Here is a 21,077-nt window from a genome sequence, read left to right as displayed (position 1 = left end):
TGTTATAATAAAAGGTTCCTTTGTAGATCTAATAAGTTTTATTCATGTCGCCATGATAAAAAGAGCAAACCAAAGTTGGTAATTGAAGCTTTTGGAGCAGTTCTTCATAAGTGAGTTGAGACAAAGTTAGACTTAATAAAGTTTTGATGCTTTTGAATTATTGATAATGACACCCTGGCACGTGAATTTATTTCATTTATTTATTTATTTATATTAATTATTAATTATAAATATAATTATTATTAATCAATTATAATTAATTAATTATAATTATTATAATTATATTAATTATATAATTATTAATTTATCTATTTATTGGTACGTGAATTTATTTTGGGGGTGGGGTAAGCAGTTTAAAAGCTTTAAATAGAGAAGATAAATAGTTCTTTACTAAAATCAAATTGTCTTTCGATATTTACCACTAGAGGCTTATGGAGACTCCAATGGAGCATAATCCTAATGGAGTCTCACCTCTGTATATCTTGGGGGAAAGTAAAGATAGTTCTGTTTGTTTAATCCATCTTTAAGTTGAAACCATGAAAATCCTTCTTCAACAAATTATTTTCACCAATAGCTTTAGTTATTTCAAAGGTGTATTAACTTACTAGATGGGTCAAACCAAGATACTATTCAGATGACAACAAAAATAATAAAATCTTGTCATTTTGCAGGTTCGGTTACAGTTGTCGAAGGCCTAGATTTTGAGCGAGCAAACGACTACTACCTGACAATACAAGCCATTGACCGTGGAACGCCACCACTTAGCAACCATGCAACGTTAAACATCACTATCATCGACATTAACGACAACAAGCCTATATTTAGTCATCCGTCCTACGTTGCTTCAATAAGAGAAGATGCCCCAGTGGGTGAAGCTGTTGTCAAAGTGGCTTCCAACGATCCAGACAGTGGTGATAATGGGAGAATCACTTATACAATTCAATCAGGGGACAAAATGGGACAGTTCAGTATTAACCCTGATATAGGGGTTGTGATAATTAATACCCCACTTGATCGTGAAATGGCAGAACAATATACACTTGAAGTTGAAGCCAGAGATAACGGGGTCCCGTCCCTTGCAAGTTCTGTTCAAGTTGTCATTGACATACTAGATGCAAACGATAATCCGCCACAGTTTTCACAGTCGAATTACACAACAATAGCTCAAGAAGACAAACCACTTGGCTTTGTGATATTACGTCTTCAAGTATCTGACGCTGATACTCCTGTGAATGGTGCCCCTTTTAACTTTGAAATAACCCATGGTAATGATGATAATTCATTTAGACTCGACGCAGATGGACTACTTCGGATGGCACGACCACTAAACCACCGTATGAAGGAAACTTATTTGCTCGGAGTTCGTGTTTACGACCACGGGATCCCACCGCTTCACTCTGACACCTGGGTTACGGTAAAAGTGATCGAAGAATCGCGATTCTCACCTATCATCACTCCGCTTGAGATTGCCATCAACACATACGGGGACGAGTTTTCAGGTGGCATTATTGGGAAAGTACATGCCACAGACCAAGATCCGTATGATTCATTAACATTTTCTATCGTTAAGGGGCCAAGTTTGTGGCACTTATTTGAAATTGATAAGGATGACGGTACGCTGATAGTTAAACCAGGACTGGATGCTGGTGAATATGCTCTTAACATCAGCGTTTCTGATGGAAAGTATTTCGGCTACTCAACCGTTACTGTGTCTGTAATTTCAATCACCAAAAAAATTCTTGAAAACAGCGTTGTCATGACGTTACGCGATGTCACACTTGAAGATTTTATTCAAATTTATAGAAAGAATTTTATAAAAACAATAAGGAATTTAATGCAAGTTCGTTCAAAGGATGTACACATTATCAGTATCCAAGTTAATAACCCATCAGTGCGACGTGCTGAACGTGACTCAATATATTCATATTTAAACATGACTTACCCTGTTTGGAGAACACGTGAAAATCACAGACGTCCCAATATAGATATACTTTTTACAGTTCAAAAATCAGGTGCTGACTTTTATTCTCCTTCAACGATAAGGGAGCAGTTGACGAATAATTTGAATTCGTTGGAGAACGGAATGAAGGTCTACGTTGCAAAAATAGCCGAGAGTCTATGTAAAGGGAGCCATTGCTTGAATGGGAAGTGTGAAGATAGGGTGACATTGACGGATGATTTGACATCGGTCGTGACAGAGAGACTGTCCTTCGTAACACCAAAGCACGTCTATTCACCAGTCTGTGTCTGCCAACCAGGCTATATTGGTGAGTTATATACAGTTATTAATCCCCCCCCTCTCTCTCTCTCTTATCTCTCTCTCTCTCTCCTGCTATTTTTATTTTTCTGTCTAGCTCTCTTAATACCTCAATCCCCTTCTCCCTGTCTCTCTTTTCTTTTCCGTCTGTCTCTCTCTCTCTCTCTCTCTCTCTCTCTCTCTCTCTCTCTCTCTCTCTCTCTCTCTCCCTCTCTTTCTCACTCTCTCCCTCTCTCCACACACACACACACTCTTGCTTTCTTTCAGTAAATATTTATCTGGAAAAGCTAATGACTCAGTATTGGTGTAAATGGCTAATTTCTAAGGGGCTTTAATTCCTTCTTGGCTAGTGCTATTATGTTTTTATCCTTCTTTACCCGTAATTCTTAAGGAAGGAGATCTTTGGGTGGCCCACTCCTCTTCTGTGTGAAGACACGGTTCCCTTTCAAATCTGCAGTTAAAATGTTCGTTTGTTCTACAACTCGAAGGATGTCCATCTTCCTATAGTCACTGAATCAATGTTCTCAATCTTGTTTTACTTAACATTAAAAACTGGTACTGATAATAAATTTTGATATTTTTACACGAGCAAATAAATAAAATAAATTCTTCATCTAGGAAGATATATTTCTTCTAGTCAATTATTTTCGGAGTAGGAAACTCTCTTCAAGGACAACTTTACTTTTGTTCACCAGATTAATGCTAGAAAATTCCTTGTGAAGAAGGCGAATAAAAAGCTATTTTGAGACGCTAAATGAATATCCCAGTTGACATAACAAAAAGTTTTGTCAACAATGTAAGATGAAATCTTGAGTAAATAAATTGGCAAAACTGTATTTCGAATTCGAGGAAAAATAAATCGATTTCTTTATTTGTCCTCTTATATTAAACTGTTGGAGAGCAATGATATTGGAGATCGAAAAACCTAATTTGGTTTTGTTGGGGAGGGGGGGGTGTGCTGTGGAACAAGGATTTTTCGCATTTTTTGCGGAAGGCTAAATCTAAAGAAGACAATCTTATTTTATCAAAATTAACGTAATTTGAGAATTTATAATCCTTGATTGGTCATTTCTAGCTCCAAGGCTAGAAATGGTCATTTCTAGTCCCTTCTAGACATTTCTCGTCCTTTCTAGTCAGGCACATAAACGAATGGTTTTATTTTATTACTTTCATTATATATTAGTAAATTATTATTATATTGTATAATATTATTGTCTTATAATATAATATTGCAAATAATTATTACATTCATTAATAAAATTATGAATAAAATAAATAATGTTATATTATGTTATTATTATGTGCTATTATATTACTTTATTATAAATCTGTTTGCTGGACCTCTCCTCCAAAACGAGTTCGATCTCCTCCAAATGGAGTTAAGCTGGTTGTCATGACGCTCCTATTTATGCTATTGTGTGTACCTTTTTAGAATTCCTTTTTAGAGCAAAATCCTTTATTACCTTATTTTGATAATATCTGTGGTTCTTTGGGTAATTTACTGTATTTTCTATCTCATTTTAATTTTCATCTCTGTCCACTGACTTGGATTTGAAGAGAAAAGCATTTGCATGGATAATTTCTATTGAAATAGTCAGAGTCATTGGAAACAATACATTAATTATGTTATTTGGCTTACACAAATTCAAACCAGAAACGTTTTTTGAGCGTTTTTCTAATAATATGGGAAGGATTTCTTTAGAACAGAAACTGCATTATTCAGACAATTATGGCCAATATTCATGCATTATATGTTTTTTTTATGAAGATGTCTAAAACGTTACGTTTCACCATGGAATTTCAATATATGTCTACTGAACGGCTAGTCTCACAAAATTTCTACTCAAAACGTAAAACGTTTTAGTTTTGTAATTTAACTTCGTTGGAAAATATTTTTGAGCTTCTGCAGTGAATGCTCCAGAGGGTGTATGTAGGAATTTATTTTGGAGGGAGTAACATTTGGACAGGTATGGGCGCACATTCGAAAAATAATCCCAAGAATAGAAAGTATTTGGATTTTTTAGAATTTAATTGAAAAATTGTAAATGTTTTGGTACTGGGAATAATATTCGTTTTTTTCTGGATTTGTTAATTTGGAAATTTTTCAGGGTGTCCGTATAACCTTTACTTCAGTAAAAAAAAATATATCTTTCAATTTGATTTTAAAAAATATTAACTACGAAACGTAATTTCTGTTGTTTTTGAGAGGATGGAAGAAACCTCCCAAGATTTTAAAGAGGCTATTGCCGCCTTAAAATTCTATTTTTTTTTTTTTTATCAAACCCTTTCTTTTTTCAATGTAACTTTTTAAACCCTTATTTGAATATTTAATCCTTAAATTGGTTCCTACAGCCGTGGTTTCTCCAAAAATGACATCCCTGACTAACATCAAAACCTCTACAAAATTAACTTGAACTTAAATTACCGCTGTAATTCCAAAATATTTTATGGAGATGTGACAAGTGAAAAATAAACTATATGGGATTTAAAATTAGAGACCTCTCTGCCTATGGATATTGAATAATAAAAAAAAAATCAAATTTTTTCCAAAAGTCGACAAATTACCAAAATACCAGAAATTTTGACTTTTTTGATCGTGAGTTTGTACCAGTAATGATAACTTTTCTATTTAATCATTATACCTTACCTTAACATAATGTGTTTTTTTTTTAAATCCTTGTGAAAACCGATAATTTGCATGCCCGATGAAGTTACAATGGCGTCCCTGACAAAAATCAAAATTTTTACAAAATCAATTTCAAATTCAAGTACCGCTGTTATTTTTGAAATATTTAATGGAGACAAGACAAGTGGAAAATAAAGTAATCACGATGTGAAATTAATGACGTCTCTGATTAAAAATTGAGCATTATAATAAAAAAAAAAATAATGAAAAAATGAAGCTGAAAAAAATTATTAAAGTTGAACAAAAGTGGCAATTAATAATGATCACTTTCTTACTTAATCTTTATCCTACCTCAACTTACCTTTTTCCAGGTGAGCGGTGTGAAGTACTCGCCAATGAGTGTTTAAACAACCCCTGTGCAACACCGTTAATTTGCATGCCCATAAACACCACACCTGGTTACGCTTGCAAATGCCCAGACGGATTTAGTACAACTACCTGTGGGGTAGATGCAACTGATCAATGTCTAGATGGAAGTGAGAGTAGAGATCAAGGTCCTTGCTACACCCCTCGCAGTCCTCTATCATTCAGTGGCAAGTCTTATGCACAGTATTCCTTAGCGACATCTATTGATAAAAAGCTGATTGTTTCTTTGAGACTGAGAACGGTTCAACTTACGGGCAATGTTATGTTTCTTGCTGGGAGGGTTGACTACAGTATTTTGGAGGTATGGTTTTATTGTTTTATATACTTAAGTGTGATCAGGGTCTATAACTAAATGATAAATTTAATTCCCTATGATACCATGTGGACCATGGCAATGATCAACTTGTATAAAATGATTTTTCATACTACTGAGGTGAATACAGAATTCCTGTCTAAAGTAACCAAAACTTAGGGTAAAATATTATATCTTTCGCTGTTAGGGTTAAATGTATTAGTTTATAGTTATGTCTTTACTTTATTGTTTTATGTTATATGGTCTAGCTAGGATCTAAATTATAACTGACATGTGGCAGTGCAATGTGCCATATGGCTAATGGCACTCAACTGTTAATAGTATTTTAGGTTACTAATTAGGTTAACTAGTATTTCAATCAATGGTGTCAATTGGGAGAGGGAGTAGGAGTCGCATTTTTGCCCCCCCCCCCCAAGATTTTTGCCCCTCGTCTAGCTTTACAAAAACACCTTTTTTGTGTTCTTTTCGTTGCAAAATGACCTTTTTTGTTATTTTCATTGAAAAATTAAAAATAATAAAATTGCCCCACGCCCAGATTTTGAAAATAATGTTTCCCCCCTTCTAATTTCTGTGAATCAACGCCGATGATTTTATTAAATATAAATTACCTGCGTAATATGCTCTGTTTATAATAATGATTGTAATTTATCCACTATTGATGGAGATGATGAAAATGAAGGCGATAGGTGGAAAAAGAGTTGCCTAGCCGAAAAAAAACTTAACTCTTTGCCTTTTTTAAGTATAAAAGAGTCTATCTGACTGAAAAAAAGTCTAGTAAACTTGAAAATTTCTCAAAAAATATAGAACTTAGATAATTTTTTTTTTCTCGAAAGATTTATAGGGCGGAATTTAAAAACTCTGCTTTTTTCCTTTTTTCTCGACTGATTTGTATAAAATAATTAAAAATTACACCCTTGGTGATCGTTGTAGGTTTGCAACGGCGATTAAACCCTTACACCCTTGGTCTCCTTGGTGATCAACAGACTCGTACAAATTTCTTATGCAAGTTCGTACACAAGTGTTACAAGTCCTATTTTTACATTCATTTAAACAATTTTTTGCTGTAGACTTTATTTCAAGTGCAACATTAAAAAATATATATGAAAAAACGTGAAAATATGATAGAAATACGAAAAAAATGATGGTAGCTGTTGCAGGCCATCCAAAGGTATCCGAAATCGCTTCTGGGATGTAAATGCATCTACCTCAGTGATCATCCCAGTTGGATTTTAAATATTTGAAATATTTAAAATATTTGCTCAAATATTTTTATTAAAAAATAAATATATTGTGAACTCTGCGTTGTCTATACATGACCATTTTTAAAAACTTATAATTTTTTTGCTAACCAGAATATTGGAGGGGGTGGGGTAAAAAGATTTTCGCGACTCGGTTATTTTTCGACTGATTTTTTTTGCCGTCATTTTGTTTTGGTGAAATTGCTCTGAAATCAAAATCTTGTGAGCCATAGTATAATCAAATAAATCTGTTCGTTTTTCTTGTATTTTTCATGCAAGTTGCATTATTATATTTCTTTAATTTCGATGCAATTTTTCTTTAATCCCCTCCCTCCCCCGAAATAAATTCATGCTTATCTTCATTGACTTCTCAACTGTCATCCTAAGCATGAACAGCGCATTCCTAGAAACTTTTTTTTTTATCAATGAATTAACTTTAAAAATGTTAATAAATTCGTCTATAAATCTCTTAAATGTATTCCGGTCAATGAGGTATGGCTTTTCTATTCCTAACCAGGCTGTACCTGATGCTTAGTCCTTCATAATGATAAGCTTTAGATGCTCAAAAGTGGTGATAAGGGGGGGATCTACCTGATATTGTGAACAATCCTAGTGAACAATCCTTGACATTGGTGGTCTAAAATGTACTTCTGTATCCATCCCATCCCCTACAATAAGGGTTGGACCTGTGCAATTTGTTTTTTTCATATTTGATTTCAAAAATGTAACTTTTTTTAAGTTTGGTGATATGTTTGTTGGAGTGAATGAAGTTGAAGTGATATGTTTCAACTGAAGTGATATGTTTTGATTGAAGTTGAAGTATGTTTGGTGATATCTTTACATATGTTTAGTGATATGTTTACATATCACCAAGTAGAAGTAGTTTGCACAGAGAAACTGGGGATTTTTTATAAAGAAACTTATTGTTTATATTTCTTTTCAATAAGAAAAGAAACTTATTGTTCAATTTCTTAATTCATTAGAATAATATTTTTTTTTGAATTACCATGGTAATTTATTGGTAATTTAGTATAATGGTATTATAATAGTAATTTATTTTAATTAAAGTTTACAAAAATTGAGAGAGAAAAAAACGGGTTCAATTTAAATAAAGTTAAAAAAAAATAGTTAAAAAATTCTTTGGAACAAAACCAAAGAATAAAAAAAAATATTAACAAAACTTTGAATAATAAAAAAATCTGAATAGTTCGACTCAACGTCCGTGAGCATTTTTTAGCGGAAAAAAAAATTGAATGAAAAGAAACAGTTTTTAAAATTAACTCTAATAAAGAAAACGACAACCAAATGCGCACACAAAAACAAAAAAAAAACACAAAAGAAAACGACAACAACAAATAAATACAACTCACATTGCAAAAACTTCCAGAACTGTAACAACAGTAATTGTCTGGCTAATCACCGACAAATGTATGTCACTAGTACAACATTTAGTTCTCCTTTGTTTTTGTTTTTCTTTAGGAGAGTTAATTATTTAGTAATTTAAGAATTTTTTTATTATTTAAAGTTTATTTGTTGTGTTTTCTTATCTTTCGTTGTGTCCCACTGCTTTATTTGAATTAAACCCATTTTTTCTCTCAGTTTTTGTAAATGGAAAAGCAGTATGGTCTAAGAAATTATTTAATTAAAGTTTCAGAGATTCACAACGAAAAAATGGTATCCAAGTGCTAAATTACCATATTGTTATATACACAGTTAGGGGTTAAGGGCCTCCTACTTACGTGAGGTAATCCTGCTCATTATCAGCAACCTTTGTTTCTTTTTTTTTGGTGGAGGAGGAGAGTGCGAATTTGTGTTGGCCTTTGGCGGTTTGGTGCTCTTCTGAGTGTTTAGTAGCCTAGTAGTAGTAATTTGTATCTTTTTTTTGGATGGAGGAGGAGAGTGCGAAGCTGTGTTGACCTTTGGCGGTTTGGTGCTCTTGTGAGAGTTTAGTAGCCTAGTAGTAGTAACTTGTTTCTTTTTTTTGGATGGAGGAGGAGAGTGCGAAGTTGTGGTGGTCTTTGGTGGTTTGGTGCTCCTCTGAGTGTTTAGTAGCCTAGTAGTAGTAACTTGTATCTTTTTTTTGGATGGAGGAGGAGAGTGCGAAGCTGTGCTGGTCTTTGGCGGTTTGGTGCTCCTGTGAGTGTTTAGTAGCCTAGTAGTAATAATTTGTTTCTTTTTTGCAGTCTTTCATCCATTGAAGTTATAAATTCTTATCATTGTAACTTCCTTGACCTATTGCAACTAATTAATTTCTTAATAGTTTGTTTTTAAATGCTGTAAAATTTAAATGTTGTAAAAGTAAAGCCCCAGATATTGAACCATTTTGGGAACAGACCTCCAAATGGGAAATGTTTACCTAACGTCTACCCCTGATTAGCTGCCCATACATTAATGGGCATCGTTTCCCTCTCCTTTGACAGGGAAAATTTGCCGAAAGTAGATAAAATTGACCTTTTTTAGGAGACAGAGCCACTTCGACATTTCTGTAACCCTCAGAGCAACTTCTGAGGGTCCTTCGGGATTTAATTATTGATGTGTATAATTATTTAAAATAATTTATATATTAATATATAAATTTTAATTATAATTTAGTAGTTTATATATTAGTGTTCTGATGAGACTAGTTTTTATATCCGGATAACTTTTAACCCCATTTGCTTCATCAGCATCATCATAATGTAACTTTTTCTAGAGTACCTCCCTTAACGTTTTTAGACACAATATTAATTTCATCACAATAATATATTCACACGAGGTTGGAAATAAGGTTATTCGGTTTAGGTTAATCAATACGCCATCTAATTATAAGGAATATTTGAAATACTTGACGTCGTGAATCTGATGTATGAAGCTCTGTTCCCATTTTTGATTTTTTTTTTTTTACTTTTCAAGATACTTCAGTTTTGGTTTTTGCAAAGCACAAAAAAACCACAGCATCAAATACCCTAATTTTTAAACCTTTTTTTTTAATATCAGGCCGTTACCATAAGCAAAAAAAACAAAAAAAACTCCCTTTTCGGTTTTATTTCCTCTGCTAAGTTCATACGCTGAACAAGAAAAACAAGGGCATATTTATAACAACTTCCTTCACTACACAAACAAAAAAAAATTAAAACTCAAATATAAAATTGAAGCCTTTTTGCTTAAGACTTTTTGTATCAGTACAATAAAAACAAGTTTTTAATATTACTATTAAACTAAAATAATACATCGTCTGTTAATAAAATGTAAATAAAGGAAAACACGCAAAAAAAAGCGAAAAACTCGTTTTAGTTTTATTTTCTTTGCTCTAAATTCATGCCCTGAAAATGAAAAACACAGCATATTATAAAAAAAATTTCTTCACTCCATAAACAATAAACATTTAAACTCTAACATGAAATTCATTAAATTAATTGAATGTATAGCGTGTCTAGAACGAAAGGGCATATATTTGGCAGGGTTTAATCCCTTTACTGAGAATCTTTGCTAGTTTGTAGCCCTATTTCCCTGATACTGTCTTTTCAAAGTAATCTTTAGTGATAAATTTGATGACAATACGGTAAATCTTATTTAGACTATTAATCGCTGTGGTTGCCCTCTTGGGTCATTTATTAGAACTCTTCGTGGGGCTTACTCTTTCAGTATCTTTCTGCCATGTTCAAACCCCCTAGACCGTTCTTTCAACTTGTACATACTGAGTGCCTGTGTAAATAGCCTCAAACCAGTTCGTTCGTATAGAGTAACATGTCACTTAATAAAAAAAATTTTGATTCTGAAAAACATTTTCTTATTGCTTATTTAAGTCTGAACTCATTTTTGTAATTCTAAATACTTTAGTTTTACTCATTCTACTTATTTTTTAGTTCAATTTTATATTTCCCATTTACTTTTTACTTAAGCCCTTTTTACCTTTTTTCTTTTTACGGTTATTATCACTTCGTTCGTTTGTCACCGTCGTCACTAACCTCATTTTCTAAGTTGAAAAAAAAAAAAACTCGTCCTTTTTTAGTAGCCATTTGCCTGCCTCTTACTACATGCCCTCTGTCTGCACCTTAGCTACGCATGTCATTGGTATTTCATGTTTCTTTATTCTAACTGTAAAATGAGAAAGTTTTGTTTTAAAAGTTTGTTTTAGAACAACTGTCAGCTTTGTTTATTGCCAATATGACATTTGTATATAAAATATTGAGTTTGTTAGAAGTTATTTTTCCAACAATTTTAAAGGCTCCAAGGAGCCTTGGAATTGCGAAAACTTTTAAGATGCCATGACCTCTTTAGATGAGATATTTATTTCTAGAGCTCTATATCTGAAATGGGTCGTATTTAGCGTTTCCTGAAGTTTTCAGCATAACTTGAAGCTCGAGTCTTTCGGAAAATTGTGCGCCCTTTTTGTTTGAAGGGCTATAAGGGCAATTTATTTGACAGCGGGATATAAATTGGTTAGAAATAAGGATATGGTATAGTTTTTTGAAAAGTAAAATTTTTATTTTCGAATTATTATCATTAAGTCATTAGAGAAATCTTGTAGTCTGCGTAGTGTAGTCAGTCTAAAGTAGACTTACCGAAGAATGACATTTCTCACGTGATATTTGAATTCTGTTTTTAATCTGATTATGTAGAATAAATCGTAGAAAGTTGGAAGAAGGTTCATTTGTTCACAAATTTTGAAGTCGGAGAAAACCATCTTTGGATCTGAATATTTTGGCTACAGTCTATTAAGAATTCGGCCGCCCAAAATCCAAACACAATCTCCTACCTTATTACCTTTTATCTGGTAAAATATGATTTTTTAGTTAGATGCACCATATGTCCTTACCCGCTGTGTTGATTTGTAATTTCTCCAAAAATTGCGAATTTCGTGATTTGTCCTTGTGTGAACGAACTACGTCCTATAATCTTCCACGCAGCCTAGTAATTACTAACTATAATTGCTCAAAACTTACTTTTTAGAGGGAATATAATTATTTTGGACGACTTGGAAAAAAATACACACTAAAATGTGAACAGAATCTAAAAATAATATATATATATTATATATATATATATATATATATATATATATATATATATATATATATATATATATATATATATATATATATATATATATATATATATATATATATATATATATATATATATATATATATATATATATATATATATATATATATAGCCTGAAAGAGGCATTGTGAGAACGCCTGTTGGCCCTATCCAGTTTACATTCGCAACAAGGGCCAATTTCTATTATTACCTATTTTGTTCGTCGTTATCACTAGACTAATTCGTATTCTCAATCCAATTCTTGTGACAAAATGTAGTTTTTATATATCCAACTTTGAAAGGCAATACGTCTATCATCTAAAATATAACTTTTCCTTCTTATTCGCAGTAATGTGTGCAATTTCACAGTACCAAATTTTGCTAATACCTATAATGTTAAGGAAATGAGTAGTGGGAGGCTAATTGTTTTCGAAGACGTTGAAACAAAAATATATCAAATACTGAGGAGGAAAAATCAAAAGTAAATATCTCTTGATAGAGAATTGCAAGAAAATATATTGGCTCTATTCAGTTAAGCGCCACCACGCGGGCCAATTACTTTGTGTCCTCTCGCTCGCTGCATAGGCTATTTTGTATTATCAATTCTTATTTTAAAAGATTGATTTTTATTAAAAATTTTGACATCTAATATATATTATGAAAAATATTATTCCATAAAGCATTCTAGTTTATTCTGCATTCTAGTTTATTCTAATTTTGCAGTTGTTGATAATGTTAGAGAGGGGGGGCTCAAAATTAACCCACAAGTGATACTTATCTCGTTCAGGGTTGTTTTGTTATTAATGGGGGGGGGGGCACCCACTATCCCTGGATTGAGACTCAGGCCTTCAAGGTCCATTACTTCCACACCCCAAAAACTTTGCTCTATTTGTTGTCGAGGGGGGGGGATCTTGCCAGAATCCCTCGTAACCGAATTTTCCCAGTTTTCTTTCTACTGCATTCAATCCACTTCTTTTTAACTATAGATGGTAAACGGCCAAGTTCAGTACCGATTTGACTGCGGCAGTGGTGAAGGCCTTGTTCGAGTATCCGGTACTTACGTTAATGATGGAAAGTGGCATGAAGTTCGATTGCAGCGCCATGGTAACAAAGCAGAGTTATTCATAGATGGCAGATTTAGCGCTCACGGGTCTGCACCTGGTGTAAATGATGTTTTAAATATGGAAAATACGGATGTGTATTTCGGCGCAGAAGTAAGACAGCTACCAGGGTTGCCCGGGTTCGATGATACAAGAATGGGTTTTATTGGGTAAGTAATTTTTGTTGAGACTTCTTTTGTTATTAGTTATTTGAATTTGTTGAGCTACTATATAAATCTATGTACTTAAATCTAATTACCATACAAATCTATAGTATTTCAATCCATGTAAATCTTTCTGATTAGCTTTACTGTGGGGAAGAATGGGTTGAGATCGCGATAATACGGCAAGATACGGTCTGTGTGTGTGTGTTTTCAACTCGAAAAATAGCCATCAGAATATTCGAATAATTTTTCACAGTAACTAAACTTAAAATATGTAGATTATTAACTTCATAAACTTTATAGTTAAATTTTGATAAACAATGTATTCCTTTTCACACACAAGTCCAATCGTAAAGATATTTAATATTTTAGCTAATTCTTTTAGCTATATTACTAGATCACTTAGCTCTTACCGATCTCAAGTTCTTAGGGATATTAAAAAGAAACTTAACCTAGGCTATTCGAAAATTGTTGAAAACTGGATAAATATAAATATAAAAATAAGCAGAAAGGAAAATGTGATCTGCAAGCATTTTGATAGTGGTTTCTGCAAGTTTCGCAAACAATGCAAGTCTCTGCATATTTGTCGTCAGTTTATTTCGGGACTTTGTGTGTCTTATAAGTGTATTTTTGACCATGTTGATCTTTGTTCTGTTTTATCTTGTATTGATAAGTCGTGTACTTTTGCTCATGCATCTTCAGGATTGGAGCGCAGGTTTAAAACCAAATTTTTTTTAGAGCGACGCCGAAAGTATTCACGACCCCCCTCCCCTTGTTCGTGTTCCATTCGACTTTCAGTCTTATCCCCCTGCATACCCGATACAGAGCAGTATACCACAGGAATCCATCCCTCGAAACAATCCTCTGCCCCAAGTACTTACGCGTGCCCAGTCAGTCCAACCCCCAAAATTACTTCACTCAATTCGGACCATCCCCAAACCCCCCCTCACTCATATTCCTCCCAAAAATCCACTTCCTTTGGACTCCTTTCTTCTCCATGCGTCCAAGAAGTTACCGGCCGGTTCTGGACTCCACCCGTTATTTGCCGAAACATACCCAACCCCTCCCCTCTCAGAGACCCCCCCCCACCGTACTTCCCTCCCTCAGCATCATCTTGCCCCCCGACCCCCCCCCCCCCCATTTAAAGAACACTCCCAACTTGACTTATCCCCAGATCACCAGGAAAACTTTCTCCCGTCTATTGAACTTAATCCCCCCTGGCTACTCTACTAGTATGACTCTAGTTCAAGGGTAAGCAGACAGAATGATCTTTTTTTAACACCTTCATGCAGAGTTTCTAAAACCTCAAATAGTTACCACTGTTTAGAGTATCCGCTAGTACCTGCTCAATTAAATGCAATTGTATTTGAAAAAGATGGATTTGATCCCCCTGTCCCTTGTTCTCACTATCCAAGTTTAGCCCCCGTCAAGAAGTACACTAGAACCCCTGACCGCATCTGTGATATAAAAAAACGTAAATTTTAAAAAAGGTACCTTCACAAGTCGCTTTCGATTCCCCAAACTTTTGTTGAGCAACGCTGAAAACATTAACATTGAGAAACACAATGAATTTGACACCCTTTCTAAAATATATAGATTAGATGCAATCGCTATTTCTGAAGTTGAAACTCAAAATTTGCACATGTTAAAGGTTAACAATTTTTTTCAATTTATCAAACTCAGACCAGAAAACCACCCTCTGGGCAAGAAAGGTGGCAGAATTCTGTTCTTCATCCGTAATGATTTATATCCAAGTGAAATCCCAATTCTGTGTTTTAATCCCTTTGATGAAATTAAGCGGGTGTGTGTTCGACCTAAAGTCTTGCCGCGTCCTTTTAATTTAATTGTCCTTTGTTGTTTTTATTACTCCTCTAATCAGAGATCCGCTGACAAAATAAATTTTAATCGAAAAATTACATGCAAGTGCTGACTTTATGCTATCAAAATACCCAAATGCAGGAATTTTCCTGATGGGTGACGCAAACAATACTAGACTTGATTCTCCATGTAATGCTTTTAATTTAAAACAGGTCGTTAATGTCCCTACTACAAAAGGCAATGCTACTCTCGTTTTAATTAGCACTAATTATTCGATACTTTAGAAACCCGTTTCCATTTGACCCCCCTTATGGGGTAGTTTCGATTTTTACCTTTTCCTACCTATGCTGGAAACTTTTAAACAGATATGCTCTACCGAATTAAACAATTTTGTTACACTCCCTTAATAAGTCCTAGTCCCTGTAGACTCCGGAATAACTACTGAAAATTGGTCCACTGTGTATCAAATAAATAACGTTGACTACCTGGCTTTGTCCCTCCAAAATTTATTGAGGATTAATATGAATTCCACTTCCCTGAGAAAAAATTTAAAATGTGTTCTACAGATAAGCCTTATGTTACTGAGTCTTTTAAAAAACTTATAAGAAAAAAAATCAATTTTTTCAAAGCAGGTCGCATTACTGAGGCTAATAGTCTAAGGAAGCTCCTAAAGAAAATATTAAGAAAAGCAGCCTCTAATTATTATAATAATAAAGTCAAAGATCTTTATTCTAACAAGCCCGAGCAATGGTACAGAAAAATTAAAGAAATATGTAGAAAAAGTTTTTCCGAAGTTGATTTTCATCTCCCTGAACCACCTAGTAAGACTGCCAACGATCTGAACTTGTAGCTTGCTTCCATCGGGCAAAGTCTCCCCCCTTTCACTGGCTCAAGTCCAACTATTCCTCCCAATACTTCCTTCCCCTTTATTTCTCCCTCTGATGTTATAAATAAAATTCTTAAGCTTAGAAAATCAAGTATTTGTCCCTTGGACATCCCAGTTGACTTAATTAAAGCCTTTTCGGACAAAATTGCTGAGCCTTTATCAAATATTTTCAACCATATCACAAAATTTGGTAAATTCCCAAGTTGCTGGAAACAACGTTTTATAGCAACTGTCCCTAAAAGTTATACCAGTTTGACTGTTACCAACATTCGTCCTATATCGCTCACTTCCGTTTTTTCCAAACTTTATGAAGGCTTCCTTTGTGAGTATGTTAAGGATAAAGTATGTTCACGCTTTTACACCTGACAGTTTGGTAACTTAAAGAAAACTTCCACCACCAATTACCTTGTGCACTTAATGCATACCATCGTAAGTAACCTTGATAAACCAAATGTCTGGCTGAACCTTGTCTTAGTTGATTTCCAAAAAGCTTTTGACCTGGTTGACCCCACCACCCTAATTCGTTCACTACTGGTTAACTTTAAACTTGATCCTCTGTTAGTAAATATTGTTATATCGTTTCTTTCAAATAGATCCCAAGTTGTTGAATACAAAAATATTTTCTCTAACCCCTCCCTATATATTGTGGAATTCCTCAAGGAACCTTATTGGGACCACTTTTATTTCTAGTCATGATTAACGATATTGGTAAGGACTTCCCCCAAAGGTGGAAATACGTGGATGACTTGACGATCCTCGAAGTATGTCACAGAAACATTAAAAGTGACCCCCTGGAAATTTTATCCCACATTTCGGATGAAGCTAAGAACCTAAATATGAAAGTAAATTCCACTAAATCAAATGTAATGACGATAAATTTCTTGAAATCTATTCCCGCCTTCCTTGACCCTATCCCCCCAGATATTTCTGTGTCTTCCTTTAAATTACTTGGGGTTACAATTTCCTCTAATTTGAAGTGGGACATCCACGTGAAAGATATTGTCAGTAGAGCTAATGCGCCCATGTCTCTCCTGAAGCTCTTGAATAAATTTAACATCCCCCCATCCCATTCTTTAAGGATTTATACTTCCTTTGTCCGCCCGCATCTTGAATATGCTTGTCCAGTTTGGCATCCTGGCATCTCCCGTGATGAATCAAATAAAACTGAATCTATTCAAAAAAGATCCCTAAGAATAATTTTTAAAGAAACTTTGGTACCATATTCACTCCTTCTAAAAAAGGCCAAGCTGGTAACTCTTAAGCACAGGAGAGGAACGCTGTGCCTCTGTTTTGCAAAAAATGCAATAATAAACCCTCGCACGGAAAACATTTTCCCCAAAAGACACGCCCCATCCAGACACCGCCTGCCACGTACTGTTTCTGAACCCATCCCTATCTTGTCCTCCATCCGTTGTTTAACCTCCAGATATAAAAAAAACCTTTGTCCCCTTCACTACTTATCAAATACACCACTAGTTTTTTTTTTTTTTTTTTTTTTTTTTTTTTTTTTTTTTTTTACTGGTGATACCCATGCTGGTGTCCGTTTGGCTCTTCCATTCCCTCCTCTTTTTATATATTCTCTTTTGAACCTTTTTAACATTATTTTTATCTCAATTTTTTTTTTTGGTTTTGTTTTAATTTGTGCCTATTTTAACTTTCTTACATTTGACACTTTTTGTTTTTCTGATATTGTTTTTCTTTTTGTTTTTCTTTGCCTTTCTGATATTGTTGTTTTTGGCATTGTTTAGACAGTTTTTTAGTTGTTGTGCTATTTTTATGATATTTTTTTATGACTCCGAAATGCAAATTCGGCCCTTTGGGGCTTGTGATAGTCATTTTTTGAAATAAATATCTTATCTTATTTTACCATTATCGAAGAAGAGATTTAACTAGACTATACTCCACTTATATAGTCTAGACTATTATAGTCTCAATATAGTCTAGACTATACTCCACTTTGTGTGGTCATTCTATGCGTTCATAGGCCAGTTTTAGCAGTATTCTTAATAAAAGTGATTTAGAACGGATCAAGATCGACTATTACTGGTATCTTAATTTCTGCTATATCTTTCCCTATCTATTCGTAATAGTAATTTAATTTCATTATATTCAGCAACAAGTATTATTCAAATATTTCAAAGATTAAGTTCTAAATTATTAAATAGTTCTCCATTAAGTCTTGATCTGTTCCACCGTCTTATCCGCTTCTTTTCGTAAAAGTTTCATTTTCTCATGTTTTCGTGTCTGGAATGTGTTTCCTTTCCTTTGTTTATTCTGCTCTTGTGAAGTTTTTCAGTATTGTAGTTTATCCTCTTCTTTTTTTGTTATGCTCCACAACTGTCATTTTTGTATATGATGTGGGTTAAAAATAAATTATTATTATTACTTTAATCTATAATATTTGAATCTATCTATGTAAATGTTTCTAATAAGATTTTGGGCCTTTTCCCCTGACAAACCGAATTTTAAAATCACTATCTGAATTGTAAATTTGCCGTTCCGCTGATAATTCAGATTATGATAATTCTGTTCCACTAATAATCATGATTTTAAGTTCATAATCTAGATTCAGAATTCGACAACTACGCTCCAAAAGAAGATTGTGGATTTGGATTGTTGATTTTGCCCAGTCCTGACTTTAGTTTATAAACCGTCAATCTTGTTTTAAGGATCCGGCTTGACAGTGAAAAACATCTTTGCTGGGATCGTGATCATCAAACAGTTCGTGGTAGCGAACTGTAAGTAAGGAGCGACCCGGCTCAATAGTAACCGAAACTCTAAAAAACGGAATTTTGCACCGGAACTTAGTCAGTGATAAACTCCTTTACTGTGATCGCGATAATACTGACAAGAAACGTTTGATGCTGTATTTTTGACTCGACAAATAACCATTAGAATCTTCGGATAAATTTTACGATTATACTTGTGTATGAAAAGAAATACGATGTTTATCAAAATTTAACTGTAAAGGTTATAATCTACATATACTTAGTTTAGTTACTCTAAAAAATTATCCGAAGATTCTGATGGTTATTATTCGAGTCGAAAATACAACACCAAACGTATCTTGCCATATAATCGCGATTCTAATTTTGTAACTGAATTCCTCAAGTTAGTTTTATGATCCGAACACTGTTTCGTACTTGTGCCATTTCCAGCTTTTTTGTTGTTCAAAATCCTTGAAGTTGTGCTTTTTTCTGATTGCCAGGGTTGCCACCACAGTCAGTTCCTAAAGTGCTACAATTCCCCACATATGCGTGCTACACAGCAATATTCGGTGCTATAGTCAAAATATTGACTGAAATAGTACGTGTTGAAGTGCTACACATAATAAAATAGTGCTACAGGTGGTAACCCTGCTGATTGTACGTTTACCGAGCATGTTGATAAACTAATAAAAGGTGGGAACGCATCAATCCAAATTCTCTTGCCACAATGTACCGATTGGAGTGTGATAGGTGCAGTGGTAAAACTGCCTCTGTAGTTTATGTAAAACAGCAATTCGAATACGCTGTGCGTCTTTGCCACCATTTTTCCAGAACACCAACTACTTACGTGACGAAATTGTAGCTATTCCTGAAAGAGGAGTAGCAATAATAGATGGAAGCAGGGTAAAAAATTATGTCCAAACATTGGAAAATATGAGCTTGAATCATTAAGAGAAATGGCTGGCCACTTAATAATGTCTTTTCGGCCAACATTGCTTCCTATCACTTAGCACTGCCACATCTTACCACCAGATGCTGCAGTAAATACCCGGACCAAGTCAAAGCTCGAATTAGACTGCGTAAAATTCAAGACAAATCAGTATCGAACCTCGTTCGAAACTCCTCCCCTTATTTTGAGGAAGCGTATAATAATTCATAGTGATTCTTTGGGCTAGAGTATATAGTAAACAAACCTAAGGCTAATTGTTAGTCTAAAAGTGTCGCCCATACAGATTTTCTAAAGCTTCTCTTGTCAAATTAGAATTTCACTATTTTAAAATTTTGCTCACCACCTTTGGTAATTTCTGTGATTTGTCTTCGACTGAGACTGTAGTCTGCGTGCATGCCAGAAAAATGGGGGGTTTTACTTTTTTCTTTCTTAAAAAGCAAACTGACATCATTAAAGCCGTTTAATATGCCATAAGTAGCTCTGAAATGAAGGCCAGGTTTATTTCGATCGTCACTGTCATTTCCCTCTTTCTATTCATTCCTCCCCTGATTCCTCTTCGATCATTTTCCTCCACCGATTGCCATTCCCCTCCGTCGATAAATCTCTTCCGTATCGATTAGTATCAACCCTCCCCAACTTCTGTTTAAAAACTCGGTGAACGTTTTGCTTTGTATAAAATGAATAGAACATAAATGAATCGCCTTTTCGTTCTGAAATTTCCCTCGACAATTTCTGAAAATCATGGTCTTTTTCCACTTAAACAAAGCACTTCAAAAAATTTTCCTGGAATCACGAAAGACTGGAAAATAGTATTTATTTCTTTTTTTTAAAGAACACGTTTAATGCTACTTTCTTTAAAATTTAAGTACTTTTTCGATATCTAGGGCAAAGCTATTTTCTTTTCCTTTTTTCGTTAATCAATACTCTTTTTTTCTTTTTTCTTTTGTTACTCATTGCTTGCAGGAAACCTACAACTGAAAGTATTTTGTTATGTTGTGCCTCATTATCAAAAAAGTTGAAATATTTAGTAGTAATGAGATAAAATACATTTCAGTCAGTAATATTTCAATATTTTTTTTTTGTTCGAGAATTACTATTTGAATTTTTTCGTTTTTCTTTTTTGTCAATTGATTTTTCTTACCATAATTTTTTTTCGTTCAACAAAGTAAAAGTCGCTTGATTTTACTTTCCTTTATATTTTCTTGATATAAAAAATAATTCTCACATTTAACTTGACATCATTGGATCTGTTTAACATGCCATAAGTAGCCCTGAAATGAAAGCCATGTTTTATTTCAGTTTTCTCGTATATTATCCTTCTTCGATTAATTCCTGTATTGATTCCTCCTTGATACTTTTCCTCGATCGATTACCACCCTCCTTCCTCGATAAATTTCCTCCATACCAATTTGTGTCAATTTTCCCCACTCCAATAGTTTTGACTCGAATTGACTCCAATAGTCAATTTTCCCCATTCCACTCTAAATGAATCCAATTGACTCCAAATGAATCCAGTTGACTCCAATAGTCAATTTTCCCACTCCAATAGTTGTGACTCCAATTATAA

At 34.0% G+C, this 21,077-nt stretch overlaps 1 protein-coding gene across 2 annotated transcripts in view; it reads left to right on the top strand.

Moving 5' to 3' along the window:
* kug (FAT atypical cadherin kugelei) overlaps positions 1-21,077 on the top strand; it is a 413,066-nt gene that overhangs the window by 364,774 nt on the left and 27,215 nt on the right. For both annotated transcript variants that reach the window (XM_089099328.1, XM_089099327.1), the window contains 3 exons: positions 672-2,267; positions 5,255-5,610; positions 12,872-13,155. In XM_089099328.1, coding sequence (XP_088955454.1) covers positions 672-2,267; positions 5,255-5,610; positions 12,872-13,155 — 2,236 coding nt within the window. The remainder of the gene's footprint in view (positions 1-671; positions 2,268-5,254; positions 5,611-12,871; positions 13,156-21,077) is intronic.

The sequence above is a fragment of the Artemia sp. Qi Xiang Cuo genome, chromosome 13, assembly GCF_049724085.1.
Source record: "Artemia sp. Qi Xiang Cuo chromosome 13, ASM4972408v1, whole genome shotgun sequence".
Lineage (NCBI taxonomy): Eukaryota > Metazoa > Arthropoda > Branchiopoda > Anostraca > Artemiidae > Artemia > Artemia sp. Qi Xiang Cuo.
The sequence above is the reverse complement of the archived record's forward strand: the minus strand, read 5'-3'. Positions and strand labels throughout refer to the sequence as shown.